Source organism: Harmonia axyridis, chromosome 2 (genome assembly GCF_914767665.1).
Source record: "Harmonia axyridis chromosome 2, icHarAxyr1.1, whole genome shotgun sequence".
Lineage (NCBI taxonomy): Eukaryota > Metazoa > Arthropoda > Insecta > Coleoptera > Coccinellidae > Harmonia > Harmonia axyridis.
In genome coordinates, this window is record NC_059502.1 from 59,915,455 (window position 1) to 59,935,209 (window position 19,755).

The 19,755-nt window shown below is 35.1% G+C and overlaps 1 protein-coding gene across 8 annotated transcripts in view; it reads left to right on the forward strand.

The window, feature by feature from the left end:
- LOC123672578 (lysophosphatidylserine lipase ABHD12-like) overlaps positions 1-19,755 on the forward strand; it is a 49,448-nt gene that overhangs the window by 25,983 nt on the left and 3,710 nt on the right. For 6 of the 8 annotated variants that reach the window (XM_045606735.1, XM_045606736.1, XM_045606737.1 and 3 more), the window contains 5 exons: positions 381-499; positions 10,228-10,263; positions 15,637-15,927; positions 16,406-16,662; positions 16,743-16,904. In XM_045606735.1, coding sequence (XP_045462691.1) covers positions 381-499; positions 10,228-10,263; positions 15,637-15,927; positions 16,406-16,662; positions 16,743-16,904 — 865 coding nt within the window. The remainder of the gene's footprint in view (positions 1-380; positions 500-10,227; positions 10,264-15,636; positions 15,928-16,405; positions 16,663-16,742; positions 16,905-19,755) is intronic. The other 2 variants (XM_045606738.1, XM_045606733.1) reach the window with 2 other exon arrangements.

The following is a 19,755-nucleotide window of genomic DNA, read 5'->3' on the forward strand; positions in this document are numbered from 1 at the left end:
ATCATGTCCACCATTGCCTTTATGAATCGAATATAGGTCTTCGAACTGATCTACCTATCAAGTATAATCATGATGAAGTAAGAATCACGGCCTTGGTTATTCATACTGAGTACTTTGACACCTGTCCTTGCTCCTGTCAAAGAACTCAGTATAGTCATGATGTTTGGAGATGAAGCAAATAATATTTTTCTTGTAGAATAATCATATTTATTCATAGCCAAGTCATATTCTCAAGATACAAGCTTATTTCAGGCAACCATAATTTATCCTATTGAACGCATGATGCAACGCTTAATTCGAAATAGCTTGTATAATTTTAATACAATTAATACATTAATCTGATGAATGACATTTTGAAACACCACTAATTTTTTTTTTAGAATTACCATACTAACCCTGAAGGTGGTGATTGTCCTCAATTTAGCCCTTTTTGTGATCATACCATTAATCTTCAAATTCAGCTATACTCTGCAAAGGAAAGCAGTTTTCCTAAATTATGGTAAGTTGAGTTAAAATTATTTATGAATTATGATTATGAGTTGGTCCATATTAATTAACATTGATAAAAAACATTTTCGAATCTATTCCATTGATAAATCTTTTAGCAAAACTTATAGTAACCATACTCTGATGAATAGAATCTTTGCAAGATATTGTCATCTCTAGGAAGTAAATCCTAGCCTGTAATCAATAAGTATAAATGATTTCAAAATATTGAATTCCAATAATTCACTTCTCGTCATGACTCGATCAATCAATAAAAGTGTTGAAAGTAAATATGATTCCTCATCAATAACAAATAGTTTAAATACGATACTTGTACGTTGTTTTCGCCCTGTTGAACAAAGCCTTCAGTGTTATAATATGCGCCTTCATGGGAAAGGATCACACATTGGCGCAGAGGTGCTTTCACGTGATTGGCAGTGTTTGAATCCTTGAAGACAAAACTCTTATTATTTTGGCCGTGGTTTGTTCCTGATACAGGCCTTTAACTTTGGATGTGTTTACAATGGTTGGTGACGATGTCTCAATGCTCGACCTGGAATAATAATAAGGCCTTTATTTCTCTATGGAAATCTCAAGGGGAAGATCACCCATAGGTGTTCTACCACTTAACCCTTGTTGATACATGAAAGAAAAAAAATAAATACATACAAACATTGTGTGCAATCCATCCAATAACATTGATAAAAAAAACAATAATAAAGCATAAAGAATTGAAAAAAAGTAATTTCCTTTTTTACCCTCTCGGAGATAGAAGGTGAGCTAGGAGGAACGCAGCAGGTATTCTCTAATGTTGTTCCTGAATCTGTGATCGTTAAGTTGTTTCAATTCATAAGGTATAACATTGTACAATTTACAGATGTTGTATCTGAAACTTATTTGAAATGTTGAGGTTCTATGATGAGGACATGATATCGAATCAAAAAAAAAAAAAAAAATAGACTGAAACCTCTTGGCGGATGTGATGCTAACAATCTTCGATTTTGAAACGCCCTTCGGAACAGCCATTGGTGATACTTTAGTGAAATAAACTTCGTAAATCTTCTGGACAACTAGTCCTCCATATCATACACCGATGTATCAAAACCAGAGAGAGGCATGGGCATTGAGGAATACAGACCTAAACTGAGGATCTCTGAATATCTAGGATATGAGCCCTCTATTTCACAATCCGAGACGCTAGCGCATATTTATATCACTATGAACAGCCAGGCCACGCTGACGTACATGGAATCACATAGACAGTTATGCTGAAACGGGAGTGCCGTGAAACCATAAAACAACTGACCAGAGGCAATAAGGTAACTCTACTCTGGGTATCGGGGTATTATGGTATTGGGAAAAATGAAAGAGCCGATAGATTAACGAAAAAAGCATCAAGGTCAACACATGTTGTCTCTGAGCCTTTTTGTGGGCTTGGAAAGGACCAATATAACACATCTCACATCTCAACACCAAGCATGCGGTCGACAAGAACAATGCAGAAATATTGGAGAGATCATTGTATGGAGGAGGTACAGGACAAGCTGAAAACGACGGTGCCTCAAATTTTTACGTTCATTCACCGCCGATGGTGTGGTCAGGGGAGGACTATATCTCAGCGATCAAGCTGAGAACTAAATCGCTGCCCACGAGAGGGCTACCGTATGGCCCCCGTGAATCCAGGATGTGCAGAGCTGGTCGCAGTAAGGTGGGGTCCCTTTACCATATGCTCCAGCAATGCCCACTTGGCCATACCAAGCGGATGAACAGACACAATTTTGTCGTGAAGAGGATCGTCGATGCAGCTCGAAAGAAGAGATGGGAGGTTGTCGAGCAGCCTCACAACAGGGACACCAGAGGCAGGCACGGAGGTGATAGTTGCAGGCGTACGGGGTGTAATGGGAGGCCCTCTAGGTCGCTCTCTGAAACATATAATCTGAAGAGAGCGACATATGATCAGCCAGAGCTGTTGTAGGTGGTGGCAGCAAGGAATCCTGGCAGGAGCATCCGAGTTCTACCCTTTATCATCGGAGCAAGAGGGTTCTGGTGCCGAGAAAGCAGTGCCCTTCTGCAAGCCCTCTCAATAGACACCACGCAAATTAGAAGGGACCTCGTGATGACAACTCTACGAGGAGGATGGTTCATCCACAAAGATGTCAGTCGCAGAGCGTGGTATTAGCATTTTATTTTTTGCTACCTCTGGCAAGATCCACAGAGCGTAATCGTGTTGCATGTGTTCGTGTTCGGGATTATGGCCTTTTCCGCTCTAAGTGTGTGAGAGTGAACGGTTGAGCGTTATCAGAGACAATTTTTGATTTTCACTTATAACATTGTTCACTGCCTACATTCCATTTGTTAGTTTTTCTGGATGTAACGGTGTTTCGACATACACTTGAGGATTAGCTTCACTCCAAGTGCGGCAGTTTTGTTTGTTGACGTAGCTATTCAACCAGAAGTGCGCTTCATCGCTAAACAAAATTCGCTTATGAAAATCGGGAAAAAAAAAGTTATATACCTCGAAAAAAACACCCTATAGAACAAAATCATGCGGAATTATCTCAGTTTCACATAAGTTTCATGGTTATATTTCAGTATGAAATATTGGTACTCTGAACCCTCCTGTCAAGGATTTATCTATTTATTTATCTGTCAAATTTGTGATACAGAAAACAGTTCTGCTAACTAACATTCTCCAATGCAAAAAGAACTAAACAACTATTCTTGTCATATATCCACAACTTGCGATGCATGACGTTCTTTTATATTGAAATTGATTACTTTTTTTCCATTCAACAGACGTCCTATCCTTCAATCAAATTGAAATAAATGATTTTTTCAAAAATATGAATACATACATAAAAGCGTTTTTAATTGATGTTCTGGATATAGCTATGTTAAACCCTGAAGTCAAAAGCGGTATAGGTATCCAAGAGGATATATACTGAATTGATGTGGAGGAAATGATAAGCTAACCTTTGTTTTGAAAATTATAGAGTTCACCATTACATTATGATGGTTGGATGAATGTTGTGTATCAATTGGTACAAAGGTTAGTCTAATTAATGTAGTAATGATTGAAATCGCCATTTTGAAAGAAAAAAAAAAGTTCTCTTATTCATGATTCACATATAATTCATTTGTTGTTTGAATGTCTACTAGAAGGTATTTAATAAGACTAAAGACATCGACACAAATATCCTGTGGGCGCGAATAATGAACTAAATAACTTTCATTTGAAGATACCGTGAGGTTATAATTGGTTTTATTGTCGTCAACGTATGGGAGGAATCTCAGTACATTTACCCATCTTAAATTGTTCGAAGGTGTACTATTAATTGCTCGAATTCTTTCAAGTAAATTGGTTCTCATGTCAATTGAAAAAAAATATAATGGACTCCATATTCGAACTATTAAACGATGGAGGCATTCATTCTCAATAAGTATTTTGGTTTTTATACGTACTGAAACTGACTACTATATACAGGGTGGCCACTTTTTCAATGGGTTTGTATTGGTAACTTCTAAACCATAAGAGTTAGAAGGTCGGTCAAATGGAGAAAAAGTTGCATGCATAGAAGCATTATCAAGCAGTTCAAACAAATCGAGATTATCAGGGCCGGTTATTGAGATATCATAAGAAAAGTAAATTTTGTCATTTTGATTTTTCTTTTTCCCACATTATTTCGAATATTATCAAAAAATGTTACAGGAATTTTTTATTCGACAGTAAATTATCCTCAATTTGACGTAATCAGATTTCGTATCCAACGTTTCGTACTCTCTGGGCCACCCTCAACCTCATTTTTTTCAATACGGACCTGCATATTTTATGACACTTTTCGAAATAACTTTTAACGCTGAATTCAACGATATATCATACAATGTCATTCAAAGTTGATTTTGACTGTTATCCAAATTTACTGGTGTGTATGTAAGAAAAAACAAGTCTATCAACGATATCAATGTTCTGAACCAAATTCAATTGAACCCAAAAAAGAAATCGAGAACTGAGACCAGTGAATGAAATTTATCAAAAACTACTGTTAATAAAATAGTCAATACAATAATTTTAAATTTGAATACCAAGCCTTGCAAAAATTATATCGTAATGATCTCAAAATAAAGTTCGATTCAGTAATTTGTTTCAACGGAACAAATGACAAATCCAACAATAGTGATTCCTCGCGAGTAGATTGAGAATGTATTGGAAGATATTCAAGGAGACGCAACAAGCAAATGTATAAGAGGTATGGGTTCCAGAACCGTGAAGTGCATTTCACCAAATGGTGGACATTTCGGACACTTACTTCATTAATTTTCATTTACTTTCGAATAAACATTTGATTTTTCTTTCATTAAATGATACTTTCGTTAAATTATTATGAATTGAAATATGTAAATAATTAATACTGGTTTCTTGCTTTGATTCTGATATGTTCCATTTAGTTCAAGGTGGGTAAGTTGATTTTCTTATCGAAAGGTATTGCATGTTGTTAATTAAACTAAAGGTACCTAAATGTAATACAGATCCGACCTAAAGAAAATTGGATAACCGTCAGAATCAACATGACATCAGAATGACATTATATGATATATCGTTGAATTCAGCGTTAAAAGTTATTTCGAAAAGTGTCATAAAATATGCAGGTCCGTATTGAAAAAAATGAGGTTGAGGGTTGCCCAGAGAGTACGAAACGTTGGATACGAAATCTGATTGCGTCAAATTGCGGATAATTTACTGTCGAATAAAAAATTCCTGTGAAATTTTTCGATAATATTTGAAATAAATTGGGAAAAAAAGAAAAATCAAAATGACAGAATTTACTTTTCTTATGATATCTCAATAACCGGCCCTGATAATCTCGATTTGTTTGAATTGCTTGATAATGCTTCTATGCATGCAACTTTTTCTCCATTTGACCGACCTTCTTTCTAACTCCTATGGTTTAAAAGTTACCAATACAATCCCATTAAAAAAGTGGCCACTCTGTATATACTCCTCCACAGAAGTTACGGAAGTTCAGAAATGTTGAGACTGTTTCAACAGTTTCCATTTTTTGTCACTTTTTTTTAAATATGAGAAATTTAAAGGTTTATAATAATAATTTATTCATGCCAATACACCAAGTGTTTACATACGTCATTTAAGCAAAGTATACACACACTACAATATATCCGAAATTTCACATGAGAGAAACTCATTAAGAGAAAAAAAAACATTTTCAACACAAATACTCCTTAACTGTACTCTTGAATTTTTTATGTGCAACAACTTCATAGTGGTTGGCAATTCATTGAAAAACTTATGATCGTAAAATATTACACCACACTTCATTCTGTCTATACGATGAAAATCAGTAAAAACATTATGAGTATTGTATTCATGTACATCCTCGTGCGTTCGGTATTCTCCCACATGTAATATTTACGTGGAACAAACAATGCAACATAAAAAGACAAGGGACATTTAATAATTTCTTTTTCCTAAAGGCACCTTTGAAATCACCTCTACAGTCCAGATTGCTTATTATTCTGACTGATTATTTTTCTTTGTAAACTAAATAGACGTTTTGTATTAGGATCATGTCCCCAACATAAAATTTTATAGGATATCCTAGATTCAATATAAGCGAAATAAACTGTCAATGAAACTTTTTCCGAAACCATTCTACCAAAGTCCTCAAATCAAAAACAATAGAGGATATACCTTTATAAATCGTATCTATGTATATGAGAAATCCAAGTTAGCTTGGAATCAAACGCATCACCTAAGAAATTAACCGAATCAATAGAATTCATTCCATCCAAATCTCTCATAGAGAAATACATGAACTGAATTTTTATCTCATTGGGTTGATTTCTGTAAAACCACTCAGGAATCGAATCAAGAATCTCTCTGATGATACGCTCTAAATGATCTTTAATTGCCCCTCTCTTCAGAGCTGTGGTATCATCAATGAAAAACACTAGGTCGGCATTTGGATCATAAACAATAATATAATTAATGTAAATCATAAATAAGAGTGGCCAAGAACAGATCCCTGTGGCATACCAATTATAACATTCAATAAACTGGATAATCTACCACCGAAGTCAACACACTGCCTTCTGTTCCATAGATATGAACCTATAAGTTCAATTGCACCCTGATGAAATCCATATCGTTTGAGTTTGCTCACTCATCTAACATTCTTTGTCCATTTCCTTATAAATATCACAGTTTCAGGTAAAAATATATTTTCATTAATTGTATTACAAAACCAGTTCACTTGAAAAGTTGAAAATAAAGTTCAGTAAAGTTCACCTCCTCGAGCATCAACCACAGTTCGACAACGCCTTTACATACTTTCGAACAGATTGTTGAAGTAGCCTTGATCAGTTTCTCTCCTGAGTTTCGTTAAAAGCCGTCTGAGTACTCGAAGTGTATGTGAGGAAGATTGATGAGTCCACAGCTCTTTGTAGCTGATCCCAAGCGAGTTCAATGGTCATTGTGGTCTGGCAAACGAGGGGCCAGGGCCAAATGCGGAATATCATGGATTTTCAGAGCTTCATCGAAAATTCTGCACGATGGGGTGGCACATTAACGTCCAAAAATAAGAAATTTGGCCCAATAGCAGCATGAAACAAAAGAATAATATTGTTAATGACTTGCCCTATGTGAATTTGCGCATTCAATCACTAACAGTTATGTACTTCCGTTGAAAGAAATGCCTCCTCAAACAGTAAATGTACCACCTCTGAACGGATGGACTTCCTGAACCGATCTGCGGCACCAGAGGATTCGTCCCTACCTGAACACACCGACTATCCGAAAACCGTCCATATCTCGACTCATCTGTGAACAATGTTCACCTCCATTGATCAGTACAATTTACGTGCTCATTGGCCATTTCAATCGAAGTCGCATCCACTACTACCAATCTTCTGTCGTGCCTTGCTGAGTGGACCAAAGCTTTAGAATCTGGGGCTGAGGGGCAGGTTGTTGAATTTACTGCAATCTTTCCTATCCAACCGTAAATGCCGAGTACGAGTGGACAAGACTCACTCAACTGAAGAAAGATATGTAACATCTGGAGTACCCCAAGGTTCTGTGCTGGGCCCAGTCCTCTTTCTCCTCTACATATCGGATTTACCAGCTCGCCTCGGGTCCCACTGCTCCTGTTTGCAGATGATGCCAAACTACTCAACTTGCCACTTTTATTCCCTCACCTTCTTCAAGCCCATTTGGATCTCCTTTTGGACTGATGTCGCGACTAGTTGTTACCTCTGAATAAAGAGAAATGCTTTGTCCTCCATATTGGCAGAAACAATCCACACATATCCTAAAGCATCGACAGATATCAACTGCAATCGGTAACGAGTCACTTGGAGTAACTATCAACTCAGATCTCACCTGGTCGGATCATATTGCGACGGTGGTTGAAAAAGCGAAACAGATCACTTTTCTTCTCGGGAAGTCCTTCGGAGGGACTGATTGTAGTGTCTATTGTTTACTTTATAAAACCTACATCTGCCCGATAATCCAATACGCTGGGCTGGACAATTCCATGAAAATGCCCTTGAATCCGTTCAACGTCGAGCTACTCGTTTGCCTTACACTTACCCCAGACCATTTTATGAGGAACGATCGGAGATATTTGGACTACTAGGAACCCTATAGGACGACACCACGCCAGAAGTTCAATTCCAATAGAATATTCGACCAATGGAATTATCTACAATCCACAGTTGTAGAGGCCCCTACTGTCAATGGGTTCAAAAACAGATTCGATGCATGGAGAGCCAGACGTCACTAGCTCTTGTTTTTGTTACTCTCATTTCTGTTTTCTTTTTTTTTTGTTTCGTATTCACATCAACCCTTCTTAAAGTTGAAATAAATAAATAATAACTACAGTGTATGGCCTCCATGAATTGCGATATTCAATAGGGTCTGAGCAATCGAAACGGATTTCTATGGCAGATTTTAATAGTAGAGATCGACTTAAGAATATATGCCATTTGGGTGCAATTACGATGCGACTTGTACATTTCGATTCGATGTTGAGAACTTCTGTTCGATTTGGAAGGTCCTTAATTTTGTTGAATTTTTCAATTGAATTCCATCAAACTCGGAAATGAATTTCTTAACTGTTATGAATTGCGATATCGGAATAGGATTCCAATAGGGTCTGAGCAATCGAAACGGATTTCTATGGCAGATTTTAATAGTAGAGATCGACTTGAGATATATATGCCATATGGGTGCAGTTACGATGCGACTTGTACATTTCGATTCGATGTTGAGAATTTCTATTCGATTTGGAAGGTCCTTGATTTTGTTGAATTTTTCAACTGAATTCCATCAAACTCGGATCATAAAACACTGAATTTCTTAACTGTTATGAATTGCGATATCGGAATAGGATTCCAATAGGGTCTGAGCAATCGAAACGGATTTCTATGGCAGATTTTAATAGTAGAGATCGACTTGATATATATGTGCCATATGGGTGCAGTTACGATGCGACTTGTACATTTCGATTCGATGTTGAGAACTTCTATTCGATTTGGAAGGTCCTTAATTTTGTTGAATTTTTCAATTGAATTCCATCAAACTCGGATCATGAAACACTGAATTTCTTAACTGTTATGAATTGCGATATCGGAATAGGATTCCAATAGGGTCTGAGGATTTTTATGGCAGATTTTAATAGTAGAGATCGACTTGAGATATATATGCCATATGGGTGCAGTTACGATGCGACTTGTACATTTCGATTCGATGTTGAGAACTTCTATTCGATTTGGAAGGTCCTTAATTTTGTTGAATTTTTCAATTGAATTCCATCAAACTCGGATCATGAAACACTGAATTTCTTAACTGTTATGAATTGCGATATCGGAATAGGATTCCAATAGGGTCTGAGGATTTTTATGGCAGATTTTAATAGTAGAGATCGACTTGAGATATATATGCCATATGGGTGCAGTTACGATGCAACTTGTACATTTCGATTCGATGCTGAGAATTTCTATTCGATTTGGATGGTCCTTGATTTTGTTGAATTTTTCAACTGAATTCTATTGAACTCGGATCATGAAACACTGAATTTCTTAATTGTTATGTATTGAATTTTGACTGTACAAGATATAATGTTTGTTGGGTAAAAGCTACGAGCGTACAAATTAGGTTACCTCAATTTCATGGGGATGTTGAACATCGCTTTCCATGTCGTCAAAGCTTAATCCAGGTCCCTGATTGGTCCACGTCTTCATTCCTTGCTAGTTAGTTGCGACTCGAAAATTACCATAAGTGGTCAGACTGTGAGTGATGAGCAATGTCTGTGTACTGTTTTTATCCCGAGGTTTTTTTTGGAACTAGATTTTTCTCTAAATATTCAAATGGACTATACAGTTTGAACTAAATTCACTCGACGTAATGAAAATCCACTTTTATTACAGAAGATACATAGAAAAATTATATTCAATAGATTCGGTCCTTATTTCATGGAAATTCATTAAGGATGAAATTAAACAGATATTCACATAAAAGAAAACTAATCTTTAAATGTTCGCTTGAATTTAGATTGTGGTTCATACAACCAAATAAAACAAGGAGAGCCTGCCATTCCTTATTTTTTTATATTCTTTTATTATTGATCTACGTGATATTGTTTTTATTGTTTATACAGATATCATTTCTGAAAGTCGAAATGCAAAATGAGCCTTGACTATTTTATTTTCATATTTTATGATTTACAGGTCCCGTATCACTCAAGATTGCAGCCATGTTGAATTGTAAGTTTTTTTGGGAGAATATATTAACCCATTTCGTACGAGTGTTCCTATTGTTGTCGACTAGTGAACGCTAGAATTAAAATTCATCCATGATTATGCCAGTACATACTTCCATTTTAACATAATCCTGCTTAAAGTCTTTACCGATAAGTTGATTATTAAAATTTTCATTATATCCCCGAAAATCATACAATTGCCATGATTATTCGATTCAAGTTGAATGCATCGAAATCAAATTTGTTTTTCCTCATTTCATTTAATTTTCATATTCCATAAAATACCAGTTAGAGATGTTCCATTTAAAATTTCATTCCATAACTTCGTAATGAAGCAGACATTTTCTTCATTCAATTACGATTACTAACTAGTTTTTAGAAGTCCTGGTGAATTTTTTCAATTTTATCGAATTCCAGTATGACTAAGCTGTAAACTTTCAATTTCAAGCAGTATCAATTATTTCCATAATTATTACCGAGTTGTTAAATTGAACCGATTTAGCTCTGCGTACTGAGAGTTTTTCGTATACTCTGCTCACCTGCGTTTGATCTTCCTTTTGTGGTTCACTTGGGGATTTTCTCAACAAGGTGTATAAGAGACGCCATATTTTGAAGCGTTAAAGGTAGAAATACACAATTTCTTTTAGACCTTCGTCAGTTGTTTTTTCCGGAAAACGGCTAATAACTCGAGAACTACTCAAGATAGCTTAGGAAAAATTTTTACCAAATGAATGTAAGAATTTAGAAATGCCTCTGAATATGGAATATAATAGAAGGCGCCTAATCAATCTTAAAAAGGTTGAAAGTATTTTCGGTAAAATATAAATCCCGAATTTATGAAAAAAATTCTACCCATCGAAAACCTGATTTTTATTGTTACCTACTTTTCGATATATCTACCGATGCAGGAGAGAGTGACACTGAAATGTTTCCTCATTGGACGCGGATGGAGGTTTGTGTATAACCATAATGCAATAACAAAATAGTCAATCCATCAATAATACCACATTGGTATCGGAAGAATCCGCTAAGAAATATTTTTGCTTACAGTATTGGCGAAGATACGTCTCAGTAGAGTAGATATCTAATACAAGAAACAGAGATTAAATCTCATAAGTTGAATGAAGATAGTATGATGTGGTCATTCGAACAATTCCCTTCCCATCATAGCATTGAGGGAAGGGCGGTACAAGTACGCTTGTTCAAAATATGTCAGACTAGATTATCTGAATTTGAGTTATTTTTATTATGTGATATTGATGTGACATCATCATCGTAATTCGACCTTGCGGGTCACTATTGTATCGAGGCGCAACAGCAAAAGTATTATTAATATTATTCAGCCTAAAAACTAATCGAAATTTTTCTTCCAAAAATCAATTACACCATGAAAAAAATATTCTTAAAGTTACAAATACCTAAATTGGAATCACCTGACCAAAGTATGTATCAAAAACATGTCTCCCTTGAGCCAAGCAATTACCGAGATGATTATAAAACTACGCTTTCACGTTCAAGAACACCGCTAGGTACTGTTTTCGTGTTTTTCGAATACTTTTATTCTCAGCTCTTCTGAATGTGAATTATTTAACTTTTTTAGGCAAATAGTCTTACAGAAAAAGCCGAATTGACAAGCTAGAATATAATATATATAGTGCATCTTCGAAATGTTTATTTTCTCAAGGCCATTATCTTGCTACTGAAGGATTGTGGTGGCATGGAGGATTCATCGATGAACAAAATATTACATACATACATACAGTCCATTCAGGAATTATTGACATCCCGGGTGGCTTTGGAAAATCGAATTTAAGTTGGTACTGGCTCATTCAGTAACATTTTGAATTGCAGATTTCGGGTTGGCATTGGAAATGTCATTGACAGGAGGTTAGATTTCAGTTTGTGTTATTGGTTTTGATCGAAGAAATTTTGAAACTTAAAAGTTGTATCAATTTCAAACACACATTGATTAGTTTATTTGAGTATTTCTCACAGTGCTGTTTGAAAAAGAAGAAGGCAAGTCATTACAACCTGGATTATTAGTGGAAGAAAACCTGTGGAATACGATTTCACCTTCAAAGAATCATTGAATAATTTGATTGTTACCAGAAGCCGAGCCAAAAGCAACCAATATATCAGCCTGGATGAAATTTGACCAAAAAGCATCTGGGTTTTAATCAATCAAAGACAACATTACATAAACTTAATTGGTTACAACTTCAAAACTGTTAATAAAAGGAAAATTCTTATTGATAAACAGAAAAAAATATAATAAGTTTAGTTAGATTTTATGGTGAATACAGAGAATATTTGCAACAAAATGTGAAATTCATTTATCTGGATGAAAACTTGGTTATTTGAAAATGCCAGCATTATTCAACAGTGGACTCTAGAAAGAAAAAATTTTTTTTAAGTATATTCAAGGGTATAAGTAGAAGGAGCACTATTGTGAATGCTGGATATTTGGATTTCACCTGGATGTTTTGTTTTGACAGTGGTGATCATGAGGATTATATAAATCTATGAAGAGAGAATTATTTTATAATTGGATTGCTAAACAAAGTCTTGGCATTGCATCTATAGTTTATTTATATTCTATATTGAAATTAAGTATTGTTATATCTGTTTTTTGTTCTTCAATGAGTAATCCAAAAATCTAATAAATTCCAATTGCTTTATAGAATTTTTACTGAGTATTCAATCGAAAAATATATTCAGAAGAGTAACTTCAAGAATTTCTTCACCTCTTACCCACTTGAAGATAATAATAGAATGCAATAAAATATTAAAATTCACAAACTAAAAATAATTTCATGCAATAATGCTTTTAGTGAGTGAGTTAAAGCTGTTATGGGCAAAATAATTTATGTAATTTAATAGAAACTAGTATAAAAGCATTTCAATATAAAACAGAAAACTCGAGTACAATTAGTACCTATATTTTTCATACAAGTTTAATCAATCATTCATGTCATGAACAGTTTCAAGAAATAGTGACTTAAGAAAGTAATTTACACATTGGCTGATAAATTGGTTCCAATTTTGAAAGTTACAGTACAACTGTGATGTCACAATTTTTCATATACTAAATGGATTCTTCGAATTTTATTTCTGTCTTATTATGATATAGCTCTTCCATTCACTAAGCTACACTATTCAAATTTATCAACCAGTTTTTTCTGTTTTCTTCACCAGTTTAGACACCACAGTTAAAATGATCCATAAGAGTTATTTGATAAGAATTTTGCAAGCAGGTTGGTATCCAGTGTCCATCAGTAATGCAACAATTTGTGAAGAGCCTTTGGTGAAAAGGAATATGCATATTTTAACGATCTTCAATGGGATCTTTCATGGGCGACTCATGAGTAGATATCTCTTCATTGGATTTCCTTGAAATGGGATAGAATTTCACTATTTTTTTACGTTATATAATCTGAATTTCAATTTATGAAATCATGACTGTATGCGTCCCTTCGTAATTTCGAAAATTCAGGATCTTTCGGATACAAAAATGATGAAAATAATTTGAACTGGTTATTTCTATGATGAACCATAGCAATTTTTAGTGATATTTTTGTAACCAGAAATAAAGCCGCGACTAGACGTTCATGGCCTACTTCGATGTCAATAATTCCTGAATGGACTGTACATACATAGTAACTTTGCTTTACTGTAAAAAATTGGTTATACATTTAGGATTCAAAGAATTATCCATCGTTGGCCACTACATCATCTCGCATTGAAAAAAGTGCTGGCCAGCCAGGCCGTGTGTCTTTGATCGAAATAAGTGATAGTTCGTATAGAGAATTCGGTGGGTGGGGTAGGACTTCCCATTTCAACGTTTCCAAGTATGTCTTGACCACTTTCGCAACATGGGGTCGAGCATTGTCATTCTGTAAAATCACTTTATCGTATCTCTCATTCTATTACGGCCGCATGTCTTTCATTGATCGGCTCAAACGCATCAATTGCGTTCGATAAAGATCGTATGTGATTGTTTCAGTCGGTTTTAACAACCCATAATACACTACGCCGAGCTGGGCCCACCAGATACTGAGCATGACCTTGGAACCGTGAATATTCGATTTGGTATCGTAATGAACCAATTTTTCTTCTCTAGTCACAATGCGATGCAGAAATCCCTTCCTTCTTTGCCTTGCAAGCAGCTGTTCACAAGCAAACAAACGCCGTTCAACATCTCTCGGCTACAACTCGCACGGCCATCAATAGATAACCACAGGGAAATGTGCTGCCATCGGAGTCATGCAGGTAGCGAGAGACCGGTTTCGCTCTTTTAAGAGCTCATCAGTATCGCACAACCCAATCAACGAAACTAACCAGGTGAAAACAGAAATAATTGATATCAACACCTGCTGCTGCATTAAAACTATAAGTGTCAATGCTTAAAAACTCAAACTTTTCTGCCGCTCTAAAAACAACGAAACCGGTCTACCGCTGTTATTAATAACCAAAGAAATTTAACAGGTATACAAATTCCGAACGGTCATATTTACAGAACTCCTAGTCGGATTATGACTATTAACCTACCCTGAAAGTTTCAAGTTCCTAGGATCCTCCTTTCGAGAGTTATCATTTTTACGTAAGGCCGTCGATACTTATCGTTTGAGATTATTCGGGAATGAAAATTCGAAAAGACATTTGATCACTAACAAAAAGCGAATAACCACTAATAACCGCAGTTTTATCTTGTCTTGCCCTTGGTTATGGCCCTTTAGGAATAACGGAGAATAACCAACTTTCACTTGATTACAGTGTGGGTTATGCTGTAATCAAAACAAACACAACCAACTTTCATTTCAACATTACCTTCTATATGAACGCTCCGTTTTAATTAAACAAACCTTGCCATCAACAGATAATTGTGTAGGCTTGCATATATTCGAGTATGGAATTCATCAAGTCTTATTTTGATCAAATTTAACCTTACCTTCATAATTTCATTAATGACCAAACGTTTAACCCAGCTCTCGAGTGTTTTTAAGTTTGTTATTGCAATCCAAATCGTTGACATAGAAGGGCTAGTTAATGGCGATATGTGATTCTCATTAATATCGATTGCTTCTCATAGATAACCATTAAACTCCATAGATAAAATTAAATTTTATTGCCACCAGGTTCATTGGTATTAGTAGTACAGTAGTTGTATCCAGTATTATGTTTGAACACGCCCTACGCTGCTGGGTTGCTAATTCGTTCGAATTAGGCTACAAAACAAAATTCTGGCTGCGCCATATGCCACATCTAGAGTCATTGGGCTATCTTGTTTACTGTATCTCCAAAAAGAATTTTTGTTCACAACAAATCAATCGATTATAAATCTTTGAAACATATTACTTATACTGGATTTTCATTCCAGTTAATTTGCCGAAGAATGGTAATTATAGTGATCCGGAACTATTTGGACTGAAGGGTGCAAGAAATCTAGTTCTTGATAATAATGGTGTCAAACTGGGAGTATGGCAAATTTTACCATTCCAATTAGCTTCGAATAAGACTAGTGATGAATTCTTTGATTCTTCCCTTAAAAATGGTCAGAATGTAATTGTATACAACCATGGAAACGCAGGAAGTAGAGCCACTGGACATAGGGTGGAACTGTACAAATTTCTAAGGAAATACTTTCATGTTATAAGTTTCGATTATAGAGGTAGGTATACCATTTTTGATGGGAGTGATTATCTTCCTGAAATATCACGAAAAAAATAATCAGTCTTCAGAAACTCATTAATCAACACTTATTCACTGTCACTTAAATTATAAAAATCATTTGACGAATTGAAATTCGTAAAGATAGAATTGAAAATCTCAATAATTTCGCTGACTCACAAATTAGACATTTCCTATATGACTATTCTGACGAAATTGTAAACAATATTCAGTATGCAGTTCTCATCCTCCCAATATTCATTATCATTATGAATGTTGAAAATAATTTGAACTAGTAATGTACCGCATGAAATGGTAACAAAGTAGCAAAACCTATACTCAAAATACAATAAGTTAATTCAATTCTGGAAAGATCAAAGCTACTAAGAGGTCCACAGAGAACTAGGAGAGTCAGAATAGAAAATATTAAATAAACATTGAAACCTTTGCATTGTGTTATAGTAATACTTTTTTTTAAGGTTATGGTGACTCATCTATTGATCCACCCCCAACTGAAGAAGGCGTAGTTAGCGATTGTGTATATATAGTTAATTGGATTCGTAGAAAAATATCCCCAGACAGTCATGTATTCCTTTGGGGACATTCCTTAGGAACCAGCATTACCCTAGGGGCAGTGAAGGAGCTCAAAAAAAAAGGTTTTGTTCCTAGTGGAGTAATTTTAGAAGCTCCATTCAATAACATGCATGATGAAATAGCAGAATTTCCTCCTACTTTGGTGAGTTTGATAAACGAAATTGAATTGAATGTAGGAATTAAATTACCATAACTTATTATTCATAAAATGAAAAATTTCAGCTTTTTCGTCATCTTCCTTGGTTCGATGCTTGTATAGTGGATCCTATCATAGAAAGTGGATTCCGTTTTCAAAGCGATGAATACATCCTTGATGTAGACTGTCCTATCCTTATTCTTCATGCAGAAGATGACGGAACAGTACCTTATAAGTTAGGGAAAAAGGTAATGTACTTGAATAAATCTAATTTGAATCTAATGCGTTACTTGATATTAATTTGATTCATGCCTTTTGTCTGGATTATAACGGACATTATCTCATGCAACTCCGATACCTTGTAAGAAAATATCCTCACTTCCAATTTCTGACCAATACACTAATGATTTCATACAGGGTGGCCACTTTTTCAATGGGATTGTATTGGTAACTTTTAAACCATAAGAGTTAGAAGGTCGGTCAAATGGAGAAAAAGTTGCATGCATAGAAGCATTATCAAGCAGTTCAAACAAATCGAAATTATCAGGGCCGGTTATTGAGATATCATAAGAAAAGTAAATTCTGTCATTTTGATTTTTCTTCTTTTCCCACTTTATTTCAAATATTATCAAAAAATTTTACAGGAATTTTTTATTCGACAGTAAATTGTTCTCAATTTGACGTAATCAGATTTCGTATCCAACGTTTCGTACTCTCTGGGCCACCCTCAACCTCATTTTTTTCAATACGGACCTGTATATTTTATGACACTTTTCGAAATAACTTTTAACGCTGAATTCAACGATATATCATACAATGTCATTCAAAGTTGATTTTCAGGTGATTTTGACCCTCATCCAAATTTCTTTGGGTCGGATCTGTATTACATTTCGGTACCTTTAGATTAATTAACAACATGCAATACATTTCTATGAGAAAATCAACTTACTCATCTTGAACTGAATGGAACATATCAGAATCAAATCAAGAAACAAGTAATAATTATTTACATATTTCAATTCATAATAATTAAACGAATTATCATTTAATGAAAGAAAAATCGAATGATTATTCGAAAGTAAAAATGAAAATGAATGAAGTAAGTGTTCGAAATGTCCACCATTTTGTAAAATGCACTTAACGGTTATTGAACCCATACTTCTTATACATTTGCTTATTTCGTCTTCTTGAATACCTTCCAATACATTCTCAATCTTCTCGCGAGAGAAGATTGAGAATGTATTCTGAATACATGAATGTATTCAGAAGATTCACTATTGTTGGATTTGTCATTTGTTGCGTTGAAACAAATTACAGAATCGAACTTTATTTTGATATCATTACGATATAGGTTTTGCAAGGCTTGGTATTCAAATTTAAAATCATTGTATTCGCGTCTCTTGACTATTTTATTAACAGTAGTTTTTGATAATTTGCATTCACTACAGATCCGACCCAAAGAAAATTGGATAAGGGTCAAAATCACCTGAAAATCAACTTTGAATGACATTGTATGATATATCATTGAATTCAGCGTTAAAAGTTATTTCGAAGAGTGTCATGAAATATACGGGTGCGTATTGAAAAAAATGAGGTTGAGGGTGGCCCAGAGAGTACGAAACGTTGGATACGAAATCTGATTACGTCAAATTGAGAACAATTTACTGTCGAATAAAAAATTCCTGTAAAATTTTTTGATAATATTTGAAATAAAGTGGGAAAAGAAGAAAAATCAAAACGACATAATTTACTTTTCTGATGATATCTCAATAACCGGCCCTGATAATCTCGATTTGTTTGAACTGCTTGATAATGCTTCTATGCATGCAACTTTTTCTCCATTTGACTGACCCTCTAACTATTATGGTTTAAAAGTTACCAATACAATCCCATTGAAAAAGTGGCCACCCTGTATATCACCAAAAGAAATAATCGACGCACTTAAAATCTGGTGAGCTAGCAGGCCAGTATACGCTCCACTTCTGCCCATCCATATATTTGGAATGTTGTGGAGGTGGAGGTGGAGCCCTATGATGCTGAAATTACATTCCTGCATAGTACATACCCTCGAGTATTACAGACAGATAATTTTGAAAAAAATCTAAATAAATATCACCTGCAAGCCGTCTTTGTAGGATGTGAGATCAAATAAATTGATTTTCATAAGCACTATACGTCCTTTGAATTTTTATTTTCAATTTCAATTGGGATTTGGTGTGCCTGATTGCATGTGGATTATCTTCAGCCCACTCATTCGAATTCCCCAAATAGAAGACTCCTAAAAATTACTTCATCGGTAAATAAAATTTTTTTGGATATCCTCTCATTTCGTAAAATCCACCAACTACAATTTATTCTACGGATTTCATCACCAGGCTCCAATGGTTGTTTTTTCTGGAGATGAAAAGGGTGAATATTATTTTTTCTTCAATCTAAACCTAGTGCAATTTTTTGGACGTGTCACGTATCTCTATCATTTCAAGAATGTCTTCATCGATATCTAGGTCTCTACTTTTTTGAGTATTATTCCATTTTGATATGATGATGGTTCTTAGGCCAGTCAACCCCTGACATCTGCGTACTATAAGTGCTTTCCAGTCGTGTGCGTGTCAACCCGGGTCTTGGCGCACTAAAGTCTCACGCCCTCGCTATAGCTGGAACATGCCAAAACCAAATTGTCAAGTTAAACGTAAGAAACCAGTGTTCAACAGCTGTCTTTAATAAAGGGTGTTTTTTTTAGGTATATAACTTTAAGTTGGCATTACTGTTCAAGATGGCGACCGATTTAACAGCTGTTGTGTGATTTATTCTCAGTTTGGTTTGGCAATTCATCACGAATAGACTCACGCCTGAACAACGCTTGCAAATAGTGCAATTTTATTTAATAATGGTTCTGTGCGGAATACGTATCCTGATTTTCATAAGCGAATTTTGTTTATCGATGAAGCGCGTTTCTGGTTGAATGCCTACGTCAACAAACAAAACTGCCGCATTTGGAGTGAAACTAATCCTCAAGTGTATGTCGAAACACCGTAACATCCAGAAAATCTGACTGTTTGGTGCGCTTTATGGGCTGGTGGAATCATTGGTCCGTACTTC